General features: G+C 43.0%; 1 protein-coding gene across 5 annotated transcripts in view; it reads left to right on the forward strand.

Moving 5' to 3' along the window:
• Positions 1-17,326, forward strand: part of ldlrap1b (low density lipoprotein receptor adaptor protein 1b) — a 32,704-nt gene that overhangs the window by 12,819 nt on the left and 2,559 nt on the right. For 2 of the 5 annotated variants that reach the window (XM_029461437.1, XM_029461442.1), the window contains exons 2-8: positions 2,181-2,323; positions 3,478-3,590; positions 6,358-6,472; positions 7,725-7,797; positions 11,619-11,714; positions 14,474-14,607; positions 15,426-15,460. In XM_029461437.1, coding sequence (XP_029317297.1) covers positions 2,181-2,323; positions 3,478-3,590; positions 6,358-6,472; positions 7,725-7,797; positions 11,619-11,714; positions 14,474-14,607; positions 15,426-15,460 — 709 coding nt within the window. Of the gene's footprint in view, positions 1-2,180; positions 2,324-3,477; positions 3,591-6,357; positions 6,473-7,724; positions 7,798-11,618; positions 11,715-14,473; positions 14,608-15,425; positions 15,461-16,990; positions 17,023-17,326 lie in introns of all 5 variants that reach the window. The other 3 variants (XM_029461441.1, XM_029461440.1, XM_029461438.1) reach the window with 3 other exon arrangements.

Here is a 17,326-nt window from a genome sequence, read left to right on the forward strand (position 1 = left end):
CCCCAAGATACTTAGTTTACCATCATTGTATGATTTAAGAAAAGCAAATATTCACATTTGAGAAGCTGGAACCAGTGATTTTCTGTTCTTTTAAGCTGGTATAGGCTAAAATATTCATTGAGTGAACACTCATTCTCCCATTTGTTTCCTCCTATGACGGTTATAAAGCACATGAGCATAACCTTTTTTACCAAATATAACTGCCTGTTCATCTCCCTGAACAAAAACACGATGGCAGAACTCAGGATTCTATTTCCATCACCCTAAAGATGCTGCGTGACATGAAGGGAGGGAAGGGCGTGATGTTCTCTGATGGAACTTTTAGAGGACCTCTGTGCGCCTACTCACTATCACACCTCATAGTGACGAGACCATACAACCTTTAATGAGCTGTAAGGAGAAGATAGCATGTGTATTATTTGAGAAAATGGCTGAAGAAGCAGTTGGTATTCTATTTGTGTGAACTTTCACCCTGAAATTGTGTTTTGGCTGTATCATAAAACTAGTTAATGCAGCTAGTTCCGCATTTTGTCAAGTTTGGTCAGTTTTAAAGTTGCTGAAAGTTGGAGATCTAGTGTGGACTGTCAGCATAATTCTTACATGAGTCTTAATGATTTGGTTTCATTTGGAAGGTAGGTCAGTTCGCACAAGTTCTTCTTTTCTCTTTCACTGCTCCATCTCTGTGGTGTACTCCTGTGACCATGCACCCCCCCCGGCTATCTTCATGTTATTGATATAATATGGAGAGAAGAACATCGCCTAAAGCAGCTCACCAAGCATTCCTCTGATAGAAGAAATGAAAACCACAGCCTCAGAGTTTCCTTCTACAGACAAAATTTATAAAATTGAGTCCTGAATAAGCATCACCGTCTCGTACGCCGGAGGAGATATCTTTTATGAATGATTTCACCGGGAGTAGTTGGCTGGATTGTAAATGAGAACTGTCAAAGAGTCGAGAAGGACCCATTTTATCTCTTGAACCTGTATTTGACACCTAATTCAAAACTGGGGGACTTTTTACATCATGAATAAAAAAAAAAGGATTTATTATCAATTATATTTGTGTATATTTATGTTGTTTTCTGTTATGTTCATACATAATAACACATTTTTAGATTTTTCTTGGTTTACACAAAACAAGCAGAGAGATGTCATTTCTGGAGCTTCGATGTGCGAACATTGTACACAGCCCCCCCACATGCCTGTCTACCCCTCACTTTACCATTCAGCCCAGACGAGCAGAACTACCATTAAGATGGCCAAGTAGATAAGCATTTTAACTAACAATATGCTCATTTACTTCTCATTTATTTTTGCCAATATCCATTCCATTAGAGCGCATGCTTTTGCCTTCCTGCCAAGAGGAAAGGCAAAAGCACGCGTTCATTTACAAACACTCATAATGAGGATATGATGTGGCTGCTTTTGTATCTAATACAGCTAAGTGTCATCCTCTCAGGCGCTGGAGGAGATGCATATATTTTATGAATGACTTCACCGGCAGTAGTTGGCAGGATTGTAAATTAGTTCTGGCAAACAGTTGAGAGGGACCAGTTTTATCTTTTGAACCTGTATTTGACACCTAGTTTTAAACCATGAGTTTTTAAATCATAAGCAATTAAGGATGGAGCGTTATATAATTTTATTGTGGATTGAGTAGAAAAACTAAAATAAGTTGATCGTGGTAAATTTTCATTATTGGGAAAATTGTGAATATCCTCACGAGCCACTTGAGAAAGATGTCTCACTATCGGTAGAGTAGTGAAAAATAGAGCCTGATTTAAACCCACAGGAATCGTCATGTAAGACAGAACAGAACCACGCAATGTTGCTATTTCTTTATCCTTTATTAACTGCAGGGGGACCTTATGATTTAGGATGGCTTAAGATTGTTTGTATGCGTGTCTGCATCTGTGATGCGATACAAATATTTGTTTCTCAACTAAATGTAATGTAAAGTGATTCCAGTATGTTCTTAGTGCCATTTTAAGAGTTTTGAGTCGTAATTATTTAGGCCAGGATAAATGTGACATGAAATGTGCACATCGTCCCATGTCTAGAGGGAACGCTGTGCTGTACAGACACATGTCTGACAGAGTATCTCTCAGCCTGCCTTACAGTACAAGCAGCAGGGTTGCTGATGAGCAAAAGAGTCACTGATGCATGTCTCTCATTTGCAGAGCTTCCAGAGAACTGGACGGACACGAGGGAGACCCTTCTGGAGGGTATGGTGTTCCAGCTCAAGTACCTGGGGGTCACAATGGTTGAGCAGCCCAAAGGCGAGGAGCTGTCTGCGGCTGCTGTCAAGAGGATAGTGGCCACGGTGAGAGACGATACACAACTACATGCTTGCAGAAGCAAGACGCACACACAAAACCGGAATAGCTTAAAAACAAGTCACCTGAAATCTTTTGTCAACTCTCTCCTATTCTTAAAACTATTCTCAGGGTTAGTATTCTTGAGTTTCTCTCAAGCACTTACAATATTTTTCCCACATCACCACCTCCACAACTTGGAAATCATAGTCATCCAGTAGTTTTCTCTTGTTTATGACCCGGATGACACCTTGGTGAAAAGTGACTGGTTGGCTGCCTGCTTCCCTCCCCCGAGGGGCTGGCTGACATTAAAAGGAGGATGCAATTAGTTTGGACACTGTTGCTCAGTATATGGCTCAGCCAGCTTTATCATGGTAGAAAGGGCTTAATGTTATTGGATCTGGCAGCTCAGTGGATAATGAAGTTAGCGGTGGCAGTATGGTGGCACTCAGAACACGGTGATGTATGGAGAGGAAGGCACCGGCTCCGATTGGGCCTAATCTGTTGGCTGCCCTTGGTGTCCCTCTGAAACGGATGTTAGGCTGCTGAATGGGATATCTTTTAACTTGTCATTTTGTGTAATAGGTGCACTTAGTGTCAAGTAATATTTTGTCAGGCCCTAGTTGTAAAATAACAAGTCATTTACTGTGGATTGGATTTCTCTTTCTCAGTTGCACACAAACTTATTTTTATTCCAATTTGTGTGTTTGTTTTGACCTCGTCTTTGACACGACAGGTAAACAGGGTACACTCTTTAAGTAATAACTATCAGCCTGAAACTTCCACAGTTGATTACTTACGTTAAGACATTTATTTTTTACATTCAAGTTTTCAGAAACGTTGTTTAAATATAGAAATTAGGCATTTTCTTATTAAATATGTGCTAATACACACTAATACATACATTTCCCGAAAAGTAATCCAGGTTCAAAATTCTTGTTTGATTTTGTTGACTTATTGGAGTGAAAGGCTCTTACAGAGGAGCTTTTAGTTATATCCTAGTATTACTCCGTAAATGGAAGCAAAATGGCCCAAACTCTCAAAATTGACCAGTGCATGAAAAAACAATGTTTTTGCCTGTAGATTGATTTCCTTCCTTTCTTATCTCGTCTCATTCCCTCTTTTCCATTTGTGGCCTCCATCCTTTTCTCCTTCCTTCCAGGCCAAAGCCAGTGGAAAAAAACTCCAGAAAGTCACATTAACGGTCTCCCCTCGAGGAATCATCCTCTACGACAGTGCCTCCAAGCAGCTGATAGAAAACATCTCCATATACAGGTCAGTCTTCCTCGACTCCACTATTCCCAACACATCCTGTGTCCCCAGTTATTAAGTACTTTCAACCTAAGTGTGTCCTAATCACCTGCAATTAAACAAAAGTTGTTATTTGCTCTCATCCATCACGGGTGGATGCGAGTATAAGAGCAGGTGTGGTACTCCAAGGCAGTGCTATGTGGTTCTCTATGTGTGCGAGAAAAGACCGTATTCAGTCTACCAGCAGCATGTCTCATCAATCTCAACTCTCCTGGGAGCTTTTCAACAGCTGTATGTCTGATCTTGACACACACACACACACACACAGACACACACACAGACACACAGACACACACACAGACACACACACACGTTCTCGCTAGTAAATGCCGACAGATCCCACTTGCCTGCTGCAGCCTGCACGCTTAAAGCTGCCTAACCTCCATTGGCCTCGAGCTTATGATCCATGCTTGAATCACTTTTCTAAAATTCCACATTTATGAGTCTACATATCGACGACAGATGGGACGTTCCATCATTTTTACAAGCATTAAAAGGCTTATGTTGAATAATTTCTCCTAAAAGCTGGCAGATTGAGGACAAAACTAAATTGTTTTCTTAAGTCATCCTAGAACGGTTTGTTAGATTTTCTACACTGACCATGTTTCTGTCTTTCCTGTGTCACCTTTGGGATGTTCTTCTATTTTAGAGAACGGTTTAATTCCTCCCACCTGCTAAATGTTTCCTCGCTTGTCATTGAACAACCACTTCACGGCTGTGCAGTTAGTTATAAGGAAGGTGTTAATTCCTCAAGCATACAGTATTTATCTTTATTAAAAATCTGAACATGACACGCATCAGTCCATCGAAGGAAAGGCAAAATGACAAACGGCAAACGTCTTACACTTAGATGCATTTGAATTAATAAGGCGTGTCTGTAAGCTGTAAGTGCATCCAGACACACTGAGATCAAACTGAAGACTTGCCTTTGGATTCACTGACAGTGAGTGTTGCAGGCAGCTAATGAGTAATCTGATGATTGTTGTTCTTGTGTCAGAAAATATGGGAGAATTCCCCTCACAGGTCCCTTAAACCCTTAGTTAATAGCTAATCCTGTAACTAATCTCCACATTTTAGAAGGCCTTTTCTACCATGATAATGTTTGTAATTGACTTATCAAGGGGTTTTCAAAGTCTGACATTGTCCCATATTTTCTTTGTTGCCACCATGATTGACGCCATCAAAAGTTTGCTGAATAAGCTATTATCAGTTCACTGTTTGCGATGTACCGATGGATGTGCAGACGGCTATAACTGAATTAGCTCGAATCCAAAGAAAACTTAAAAAACGTGATGATTCTCAGGCAAGTTCAAAGGAGTGTCTTTATTATGATTTCTATGCAGATTTATGGTTTACCCATCAGAGATAATATCCTCAACAAGTGTAAGTCTCACTCAATCTTAAAATATGTGTGTCCTCTCTGTGTGTACAGATTTGATTGAATTTCTAAAAGTAAAAAGTAAGTGCTCTAATTTCCTCCTTGAGCTGTGTGTCACACCCACTGCTGGTGTCGGTAAATCGGACAAATGAGCCGGCCAAACTTCCTGTTGCGGACCAAAAATACCCCCCCCCCCTCCTCCTTTGCAATGCATCTGCTGTAAAATGCTGCACTGGAAATATTCTATAATATATTCTCTCATTTGAAGAATAGGAGGTAAATACTACAGCAATTAAAAGGCCGATTGCATGAGGTCAGTCCAGCTGTGACCTCAGTATGGTGTGAAGACATAAAGCAGCTGGTTGTATCTCCCACCCCATTGGAGCTCTCCTCCCCCGGACATCTGCTAAGAAGACAGACGACCAATAAAATAAATGGATTTGCCTAGACACCCAATTTCCCTGACGCCCTCCCTCCCAAACATTAGCCCGTAAATCTCTGTTGTGTTGTGCTTTTATTTATCTAATTATTTATTGATTATATCCACGCCTTATATTCCTTTTGTCATAGTTAAGCGAATGTGTGACTATTCCACAGGGAAGTTTAAGCACTGTGCTCGAAGGGGAAAGGAAGGACAGATGGCAGACATTCATTCCTCAATCGTTTTTGGTCTCCTTCCCCAAATGGCCCACGTACCGGTCACTTTGGTGTACGGGTAATAACATGATGATCAGATGTTTGAGAAAAGCTATTTGTGGAGCATTACAGCTTAATTTAAATCCCTATTCTGCACCTGAGACTGACACGCAAGACTGATACCGCTCTTGCATGTGACACAGAAAAATCTCCGGGCAGTAGACGACCTACACCCGAACAAGACAAAAACAATCAGCTGTGTCTGTGTGAGTCTTTTCATGTATCTTTTTACAGGGGCCAGGCCCAATCCAAAAGCTGTAATTTAAAACGGTGTGTCATAGTTGTTAAGCAGGTGGACACAGAGGGAGTGTGATGTAGCAACTTGTCTGAAAAGCAGGAAGGAACGGCATCCCTTTGGCGAAACAGCACAGATGTCCTCCCACGTGTTCTGTTCAAATGCGCGACATTGTTCAGCTCTGTGGCCGGGGTTTGTATGTGATCATGTGCAGAGCGGTGAGCTTGTGAGTGCAGCTGGCTTCAAGAATGGTAGTGTTCTTTTTTCTATAACAGTTTAGAGAATTGCTAGATGAAACAGTTTGATTGGACTAGCTTAAGGACTTAGTGCAGATGAAGTTGCACGATGGCCCCACATGACTCTTTATAGTCTTACGTTTTTTATTAAAGCGTGTGCATCTGTGTTTTGCTTTTTTCTCTCAGAATATCATATTGCACAGCGGACAAGATGCATGACAAAGTGTTTGCCTACATCGTCCAGAGCCAACACAATGAGACGCTGCAGTGTCATGCCTTCCTCTGCACGAAGAGAAAAATGGTAGGTGTTGCAAAACTGTGTGCCTCTGTAGGCTGTTAACCCAAAGTATTCCAATATCTTATTCATGTGAAGTGGCACATACTCACAGTGGACACCGAGAGTTTGCAACCAACTGAATCCAAATATTAGATTTCTTATTTCTAAATACTGGAATAATTGAACATTATAGCAAATATGAGTTAGATGAGAAGATTGATATCCCTCTCATGGCTGTTGATATGAAGCTACAGCCAGCATCAGGTTAGCTTAGCTTAGCTTAGCATACAGACTGGAAACAAGGGGAGAAGATTACCCTGGCTCTGTCCAAAGTCAACTAAATCTGCCTATCGGCACCTTTTTTTTCAGAAATGCAATAATGAATTATTCAAAAGGTTACTGTGCCCGGCCAAGAAATATTCCCGCACATAACCCGTTCATAAAACCTCAACTTGTTGTTTTAGCATTTAGATTTTATTGGTTCTTTTAGGTAGTTGTTCTCACCTTATGGAAAGAGCCAGGCTAGCTGTATCCTTCTGTTTCCAGTCTTTACAGCTGTTCAGCTGCTGGCTGTGGCGTCATATTTAGTCCTGAAAGGGACTTTGATATTTTCAACAAATTCTCAGCAAGAAATAAAATTGCCCACAATCTGGAACTATTCCTTTTAATGCTTTTGGTTACATCTAAATATAAATGTATAGTGAAATAAGGCTGCAGGCTGTAGCTGCAGATTGTTCATGGTGCAGGATTCTGCATTCAAGTATTCGATTCGGCTTTTTCTCCTGGCAATGTGTGGAAAGCACTTTATGCAGATACAGTGTGTTGCAAAGAGACCTCAGCACATCTGCACTGCCACTTTGAGTCACACTTTAGTTGTATGTATGTAAATGTCCAAAGTATTAAGTCTGGAGAAAGGCGAGGACTGAGAACATGAAGGGCGGGGAGGCTGTCATCCCTCTCTGGCATTCTCTCCATCCCTGGAGGTTTGCGTGAGCCACTCCCTCCTTTTCCTTCCCCTCACTAATTTAGTTCTGGCTAAAAGGCCACGTATCCTCCCAGTTACATAAACAACTTGTCATGGAGCACACGGGTTTCTCTTCCTCCTCTTCAAGTATCTGTTCAGGAGCGTCTTCTGTTGGTGGTCACTTCCTGTTTTTATCACGGTCAACAAAGCTCCTTGACCTCCTTGTGTTTCTCTCATGTGGATGCGATGCATGCGAGTATTACTCATCTTCCTTTCAATATATCACGTTATCTCTCTGCTTCTCTCCAACAGGCCCAGGCGGTAACCCTAACGGTGGCTCAGGCTTTCAGAGTGGCGTTTGAATTCTGGCAGGTGGCCAAGGAAGGTACGCATGGTCGCCCCCGACAACCAGAGAAGTGTGACGGGCGAGGGAAAACGTTCCTCTCTTCTCCCCCACTGTTGTTATTCTCTCCATTTACCGCGCACACACCGCTTATCTTCCTTCTTAGTGGGTAAACTGTGACCCTCTTTTCATCCCGAGGTTTCCTGAACAACGTGGAAACTCAGTTTCTCTTCCTGGTCTTGGCCGTGACGACCTCTAGAGGGATCATGTGAAATATTGGAGAACAGTTTGGCTGTTTCTGCCAGTCACTGACTTCTCACCTCACACACTGTCATACAGTAGAGGAATGTCCTCATTGATTGAACAAGCTGCCCCCCACAGAGGTTAAATCATCACCCAGAGAACAAAGAGACCCGTTTTAGTTTAGTGACACCGAATTATTACAGGCAACTCTGTCATGGTTAAACACTCATCTAGGTATCGACGTGGGAAGGGGTGGGGAGGAGGTTAGCCTGGGGCAGAGGTGTGCTGACTGGAGGTAAATCTTCCTTTTACAGGGAAACTATTTTAACTGTAAAGGTATTCCTTTCCTCCTTTTTATATATTTAGTTTTATGTCACAGTCGTAAAGCATTCAACCTCTTTATATAGGCACCTTTAGAAAAGCAGACTACACTGAGGAGATAAGCAGACAGTGCGTGTTCAGGCACCGCCTTGGACACGGCAGGCAATCAAAGTGCTGTGTCAGGCTGGTGTCACACATATTCTTTTGTACAGCTCAGCAGAACATGCGTGTAATTTAATGCATGTATGACTCCAGTGTAAATGAGCGGCTCTCGCCACATAATATTTGTTTCTGCATCACAACCCCCCCCTCCAATGTTCTTCATCTTTACATGTTTGTTGCCTTGTTGGCGTGCTTTTGAATTTTGTGATTTATCCCTTTGTTGCCGTCTTGACTTGCTCTGCACCTGGCTCCTTGACCCCCACCCCCTCTGTCGAGTTATTTTCTTTTCCCTCTCATGTCTCCTCCCCCCATCACAGCACTCGCTTCTGCTTATTATAAGGAGGCAGACGGGTGAAGACGAGGAGAGCGAAGGAGGGGGGGATGGGGGATGAGCAGAAGAGAGGGCAAGAGAGCATGAAAGGCGGGGCAGCGAGGGCTGTTGGGATGGGGAGTGTGTAAGAGAGAAAGGAAAATGATTGTGTTCGTGTGTCAGTGGGAACTCAACCCCTGACAGATTCAGAGTCGGTGCCATTGATCCTGTCTCGGGCGAAGGCGAGCTTATTTATGCAGTCCTTTGGAGACACACATGCACTGTATGCAGCATTTTATTTATTTATTATTTACTTCACATTTCTACCCTGTGCTTTTCTTCTTCTTCTACTGTGTGGTAATGTTTTAACATTTCCATTTTGGGGAGGGATTATTTTTCCCAACATCAAGGCCACAGGATCCTTGTCTCACGCCTCTTCATTTGGTTGTTTGTAACTTTGAGTTGAATATTAAGTCTGCTGCCGCTTCACTCTTTCACCTCATAATTGTTGTCTCCCACGTTTCCTTTTTTCATTATGTCTTGCTTGCTCTTTCCTTCCCTCGCCATTCTTCACCTTTCCTCTTCTTCTTTTTCTAAGAGGGCCTACCAAGCAGTTTTAATTTGCTGTTTTCTTCGAGTTCAGTACGACGGTGTCACTGATGATGTCAAGCTGGTTATGGAGGGGAAAAGAAGGATGTTTTTTCAAAAAGAAGTAGCCGTGTACTGTTGTGGCAGAGAAGAAGAAAGGGAGATAGGGAGAGGGGAAAAAATCCTTTTGAGTCTGTTTCATTAAAGCGCCACGACCCTGGAGGATCAGGGCAGACTGAGGGGAAATCTACTGTGTGTCTAGTCTAGTTTACTGCTTCTGTTACAAACTCTTCTCCACCACCCACAGTGGTTCTCCACAGCCCACCACTCGTTCCTGACCCACATTCCTCTGCATACGACTGCGCCCAACACTGTTCATAAATGTGTGTTCATAGAATATTCACTGTAAACACTCCAGCTGGCTTTCAACTTGCAGATCTGTAAAGTTGCTGTTTAGCAGGCTGAAAACTATGCACTGGAAAGGCATTGGGAGAAACAGGTGCTCTGGGGGAAAGTTTAGTAACACTGCCATCACTAAGCTACCAGGGCTCATGGGAAATGTGCGGGGGGCTTTTTATGATCAAGGATGATGATGAAATAAACGCCTTCTTACTGTAAGCAGGTCTAGTTAAACAGAAATGGACCTTTAACCACAGTATGGAAAGCTTGAGTTACAGTAGGTCAACATCTCGGCCCCTCGGGGAGTTCACACTTGTTCAGCAGGTCTCGTGTTTTCCTGTGCGAGTTCTTGATTTGTTTGAGCATCTGCCTAACCTGTCACATCATGGGAAATGTTGTATGTTGTATGTTGTATGTTAGTAGGCAGAGATGCGTGTGTGTGAGTAGATTGGGCTCGTATTCATCAAGTTTCCCAGAGCAGATCACTCCTGACTGTCCAAAAAGTCTCAGGGTGACGCATTTTTTTTCAATTGTGTTAAAGCAACTACAAGTATCGGACATAATCACAAAATACAACGTCAAAAGTAGCTCAAAAGAAAGATCACCTCCTGCTCTTCTGGTCTACGTGCTGTAAACGTTTCGTCTGATGTCGCCGGGAATCGGACCTGGAGACGGGCTCTAACTATTTAGAAAATATCCAATCTTCTCGTTGATTGTCTAGTTTGTTTATATAGGTCATTTAGAGGTTACCCGTTAGAAACTCTTAACCTACGGCAGGAAATCCCTCCTATCTCTCCTCCAGAGAGAAGGTTAAGGCCTTCAGGCAGATATTCTGTGAGAGGACAGATGTTTTGGGAATCCTTGATAACGATAAGCTTATTGAAAGATTAGTTTTGACAAAAGCTCAATAATATTTGACACCTACTTGTGCAGGATGCAGAGGAAATACCATGCCGTCCCTGCAGAAACCCGATGTCCTCACAACGTTGAGCTTTTCTATAAGGAGGAAAATGCAGCTGCACAACAGAGATTATTCTGTCCGAACCAACAATTCTGGAAGTAATAAATCAAACTTGGACCGCGCTAATGCGCCTTATAATGCGCACGACGAGGGTCCAACTTTTTATAGGGTCCTATATCAGTTTTAGTAAAGCTATTTCAAATGATAGTGGGGCTATAATATGTGATGCTGTGTGTTCATATTGCTACAGGGAAAGACTGACATTACAGGAAAAGTGGGACACAACAGTTGAGCGTTGTAGTGAAAGAAGATTTCATGTTTTTCATGGAGAGGCTTTATAGATTAGTCCCAAGTGTGTTTAGTCCAAGGTTGACTTTCAGTGCAATTACAAGGAGCATTTCTAAAAATGCTTGAGAAATACGGGCCCTCTAACTACTTTTCTCTAGAATGAGTTTAAGAGAGCATGAAATACAATGAAAGCTGTTGTCAGTTGCACTTGGTGAACTGCGCTGTGTGGAAATCCTTCTCCTGAGCAGGTGAGAATGTTTGCAGCGAGCAGCGTATTATCCATCTGACCCAGATGCCATGACTACTCTATTTAAATGCTGCACTTACTGTATTTACTGTTTGAAGAATGTGTGTTACCATCTCCTCTGGGTTTCAGATGGCTTGAGTAATGGCCTTTGCCTAATCTGACAATTTACTGCTGCTAATTTGTTTACACTCATGATATGCTTCGTTAGTGAAACATTTAAAGCAGCTAGAAAATGAAACAGGTGTGTGGTGACAAGCTCCTGAATCCTAGTTTGCTTGTCTTTCACTGACTGCACTTCTTTTCTTCTTTTGTCCTCCTCCACCCCGTGTGGTTCCCTCGTACAGAGAAAGAGAAGCGAGTGAAGTCGGGTTCAGACGGAGAAGGAGCCAGCAACTCTCAGTCGGACAGCTCGGCCAGCCTGGGCAGCCTGAAGGGAGGAGGTGAGTCATGTCACCCATCATCACGTCTTTCTCTCTCTCTGTCTCTCCCTCTCTGTCACATTAATCGTAGCCTCAGGGGGGGAGGAAGAGTATTCAGCCACTTTTCAAAGGTTGGCTTCTATTGAGGCTGCAGGTCAGCTGACAACAATCTGCATTTTACTCGATTATTCTTTCTCGCGACGTCACTGCAATTAACAGCAAATTAAATGTTTAGGTGATTATGTATGATGATGGTTGTTTTCATTTGAAAACATTCAGCCCCCTTGCCGTGTTGTTAGACCCATTAAAAACACATCTTGGTTCTCTGCTCCCCATGATATTGATGGAGAACTGTTCATGGACAAACAGCCGTGTTCTGCCTCACTGGAAGCACAATCACAGTCCTGTTTGTAGAAAACAAAAAGCATGAAGAGGCCTCCATGTGCTGTGACTCCCATTGTCCCATCAGATTTACTAAGATTCCAGGACTTGAGATGCGGGTAATGCCTTGTTAGCATGTTGATATCCAGTGAGCCTGACAACCTTAAGGCATTATTAGTGCCATGTATTGCCAACAGTATAAGACACAAAGAGATGAGGAGCATCTTGTTGCCAGTGGCACAATGACTGTACACTTATTCCTCATTTCTCTTTGTTACTCTGTTTTGTGTGTGCCTTTTTTTTTCTTCCTGTCACACTTTGTAAGCGACATCTGTGCTTCTGATCCTTTTAGTACTGGAGGTATCAGTTTGAGACGGAGGCAATCTTTCTTCTTTTTGCATGCAACTCCAAAAAGCATCTGAAAACATGATCTTTGTACTGAGCGTTCCCCTCTGCCCAGCCAGGTGGCCTCCAGCCAGAGACAGATCTCTCATCATAAATCTGTTCTGACACTTTCTTTTGGGGCTGTGGCCCTGAATGTGTCGCATTTTATGGCCGACATGGGTTTTAAGGATGATCCCTAGTGAGAAGACTCAACAAAGTAGGACTTGGAAACATATTCTGGCACCAGAGAGGCTTGGTGTGCGTTATTGGAGCAACGTTATCCCACTGACCATTCAGTGGACCATTTGTCTGCTAGAGGATTGTACTTCTGTAAAGAGAACTGGAGTAATTGTACATCAGAGCAGTGCACGGTAGAAGCTTCTGAGTGCCTTTTGAAACGGGCTGAGTATTTCTGTTCTGCCCTAATGCAATGATTGGGGACAGCAGATTGTTATAGCTATCAGAAGGTTGCACTTTATGTACCATTCATTCCCTTTGGCTTATCAAATGACACCGAGTCAGAGAGACTCTCAGGATCAGTTGTGTTGTCAGAGGTGAGTCAGCTTTATTCAGCAGACATGATACCCTCTGCTCTCTCCCGGCGCCAGGCCTCTTACAGTGGCTACAAAATAGAAATGACACTCCTCCGTGTGTCACCCTGATTGTTCGGGGATTTATCCCGCTGTATACGGATCATCCTTACAAGGTCGTCTTCTCTCCTCAGGGTTAAATATAGGGCAGCGAGCAACAATAATTTTCATTATCGATTAATCTGCCGATTATGGGTTTTTCCATATAGAGCTTTTCTCTGGCAGGGAGCGCTTCATCAAAAAAGCATGCAGCGTGTGGTTTTGTTTCTATGACGACAATATCTTGACAACATATCACCGCACTAACTGGGGACGCTTGCGTCCACATACCTTCTCTCCTCATTGGGAACAATTGAAAAAAAGCCGCTATATGGACACTTTCAGCCTGCGTTTTTCAACATCATTTAGTCTAATATGTCAAAATAGGGAAAGATGCTCCTCACAAATCCCCAGAGCCAGAGTGATATCTTCACATTGCTTGTGTTGTCCAACCAACAGTCCAAAATCAAAAGAGATATTTAATTTACTGTCATAAATAATGAAGAAAAGTAGCAAATCTTTACATTTGAGAAGCTGGAACCACCAAATATTTGGCATTTTTGCTTTAAATAAATGACTAAAACAAATAACCGGTTATCAAAACAGTTATTTTTCAATCGATTAATCAGCCAATCGTTTTAGCTCTAGGTAAATATGCCAGCTGGGTGTTTGCTCACTTACACCATAACACACACCTAAACTGTTCAGTAAGGGTATTGCAGATGAGTCTTGACCCCCCCCCCCCCCCCCACCCCCTCTCTTTCCCCATGAATGACAGTCCCATAATATTGCCTTGTTCATAACAGCAGAATGCTCCAAATGCCTGTGAGCCAGTGTTGACAAAGAGGACAAGTCAAAGGGAATTGCTGTTGCACGCTGTGTCACTCGCATGTGAACATGGATAATAGGGAAAAGGTCATTGAAGTATTTAAAGTTCCAGCAGAGTTGAGTGGTACTACAGTGGCATTACAAGAGTCATTGAGCTTTCACCGCTCCCTATGGACAACATTAGCCTTAAGGCTAGACAGAAATTAGTGTTGACACACATTATTGAGACACATTAATCATCAGGCAAGGCCATTACAAGCCAATCCCATTACAGATCAGTGGTGTCACCGTGGTCAGGGGGGTTACTCCATGCTCACTTATCACAAGTGACTATCACAGATGGCTGCATCGCTGTGATACATTAGAGGCTTAATAAGAAAAAAGTAGACCTATACCAATGTTAATGGTGTCAGAGACTTTGTGCGTGCATGCTGTGCACTGTTGTATGGGAGTTAAACTGTTGTCTCTGGGCTAGGAATGGAATCTAATGGTGGATGTGGAAGAGTGCGTGTTGATTTTATTGAATTTATATGTGTTTGTGTTTGTTTTGTATTCCAGAGGTAGCCACAGGAAAACTTCTGGATTTGGCAGAGGGAGCTAATGTGGCGCTGGTCCACTCAGGAACAAAGCAGACTGAATCGGATCCCTTTATGGTGCATAATCATGCAACAGAGAACAACAATACTGTATGGGTAAGACGAGAGTCAGTGAGTTTCAGCTGTTCAGGCTTAATAAGATGGGAAGAGAAGAATGCCACCAAAGAAACACTTGATTAATTAGCCAAAGTGCCTGATTCCTGTTGTATTCAAAGGAGTGCATTCTACAGATGTACAGCTGCTACACAGTGTCACACAATAGTCTATTGAACAGAGCTGGCCTCATCAGATGGTCACATTGCTGGGGAGGGTGTGGGCTGCAAGTAGCCGAGATTAACCTCCTGAAACCATGTGAGTCTAGAGACAAGTGGCAAGAGGGGACTGTGTACATGTGCAAAACGTTCTCACGCCAAGCTCCTTACATGCTGGTCAAAGCTCATTGTTCAACGTGCAGGGTAGTCCGCTGGTTAACGTCACATTACATATGTGACACAAGTTATGTACGTTAGGTTAGTACTTTGTTAGCTTTAGGAAAAGTAAAATAAGTAAGTTAAATATGTTGCGTAAGGTAAGTACATTACCCTCTCGAATAAATAATCGATTAATCGACAAAATCATACGAGTGTTAGGCGACAGAGAATTTGTTAAGTTGAGGACAGCCCTACTTTATTCTATGTCACCTAATTTAGTCCCTTACCTCCGTCATAACTGCTACGGCCACTACAGGGAGCCCTGCACGCTAGAGATCATGTCAAACTATGACGCGTAGCGCCACTGACAAACCTGCCATGTGTGACGAGTGTGGGGTGAGAACGCCCTGACGTGTGTGAGTGAACGTATTAACATCTGATGAATAAGCACTGTTTACTTATACACTTTAACTTTAACCAACATGTGTATGTTCTGTGTTGCAGGAGTTGGAGGACGGTCTGGACGAGGCGTTCTCAAGGTGAGACCCAGTGTGGATTTAATTTTTTCTTCCCTAAAACCCCGTCTCTCCTAAAAAGCCACACGGGCTGTTGTTCTAGAAATAGCTACCTGTGGTTTAGGGCTGCTCTCGCAATAAACACTGCCTCTCCCTCTGCTGGGTTCGCCCCGGAGCGCTCCCACGGGCAGGAGACGGGCTCAGTTTACAGGCCGTGACACACCCGCCCTGAGTCATGCTGCTTTTGTAGGCTCTGTTTACCCTCAGCTCAGGCCCACTCACTGATTTCATATGAGCTCAGAAAGCCTGTGATTACAAATGAGTGCTGCTGAGGGAAACATTGTTTGGTATTCATATCAAAAAACTTTATTCTCAAAATGTGCAGGTTCAAGGTTGAAGTCCAAAGTCTGCATTGATTTGGAATTGCTTAAACTCTGTCTGCGATGTCAACAAACTGATCTGAATGGAGTCCACTGTGATTAATGTTGCAATTTAGTCTGAACAGCAGCACACTGCGATAAGCTGCGGTGGTCTGCTGTCAGGTGGAACAGTGCAACTGTTTACTGTTTGTTCCGGCCTGCCAAGAAGACTCATTCAATACTTTATTACTGCATTTATTCACTTTGGACCTGCCTTTTACTGCCTTTGCTAATTGGACAGGGGGCTTCTAATTCTCTCACTTTCATTTAGTGCGAGGGGGAATGGGCTCCACGGTCTCTGTAATCAAGCGCTAAGAGGCCATTTTAGCCCTGTTATCAGATGATTATTTGTCTGCACACACTGTAATTACACCCAAACACTGTTAATCTGCCGCTCTGTGATTAATGAGGATGCTCCCAGCGTAAGTACAGACGCATCCACATGTAGATTTTCTGTAATTGAAGGAAAGTCAGCGGGCCCGAGGGGCCGGGTTGACATCTTTGTCCATCAGGAGAAGCTGATTGTACTGGGTCAGGTCGGGGTCACAGCAGAAGAGATTAGACATTAGAGACAATTTATGATTCTGTGCAGGAGAATATTACACAATGATGGTTAAATGATGGTACCTGATAGTTGCCGTGTTATGTTAAATTATGCGCTCATAAACGGGCATCGCAAAAACATCTGCTCCCTTACTGCAACGCCAAAGTTTTGATTCTGAGGTTCAGCGTGGCGTTTCTTCACTTTGATTCCTGTTTTATTTTTGTAATGAGTGCCATAAAAGTGCCATTAAATTCTCTTAGATGAGCTTATATAATAGTTTTCTATTTTACTTTTCGAGCTGAAAATAAATTCATGTGTTGAGATCATTTGTATTTCTTTTCGAGAGACATGCGCTGCCATCTGCTGGCCGCGGTGTGTTGGTCACTGTTGTAGACGTTAAAGCCTCTTCAGCCCGTTGATCACTGTGAGGGAATGTTTGATAATGCTATGGTCTTATGTTAACGCACAAGACTATGGACATAGAGTAACACTGTGTCCACATAAATGTATCCACTCTTTCCACTTCATTATGAGGCTGTTCAGAATAGTTCAACTATTGCCTGACTTGTGATGTTTCATTTGCACCCCCAGCCGCAGTCTGGATAGCTTTGAATCCTACTCAGGTAACAACGTCATTCACTGGCACTAGTGACTTCCACCTCCATTCTCCTCATAGTCAACCCACTACTCAAGCTCATCCGTCTGGATATCAGTGTTCATCCAGATTGGTTAAGACTCATTTAGTTTCACGCTTTCTTTTGCGGCCATATACCATTAACACGACTTGTTTGACTTAATTAGAGACGCATTGAGGGGGGGGGGGGGGTCCCTCATTTTTCACTGCCACAGAACCTGATGTAGTGTGTGTCCACGTCTCCATCACAAGTGTTTTATGTCTCCGCCTCACATCCATCCATTTTGCACTCT

The sequence above is a fragment of the Cottoperca gobio genome, chromosome 22 (assembly GCF_900634415.1).
Source record: "Cottoperca gobio chromosome 22, fCotGob3.1, whole genome shotgun sequence".
Lineage (NCBI taxonomy): Eukaryota > Metazoa > Chordata > Actinopteri > Perciformes > Bovichtidae > Cottoperca > Cottoperca gobio.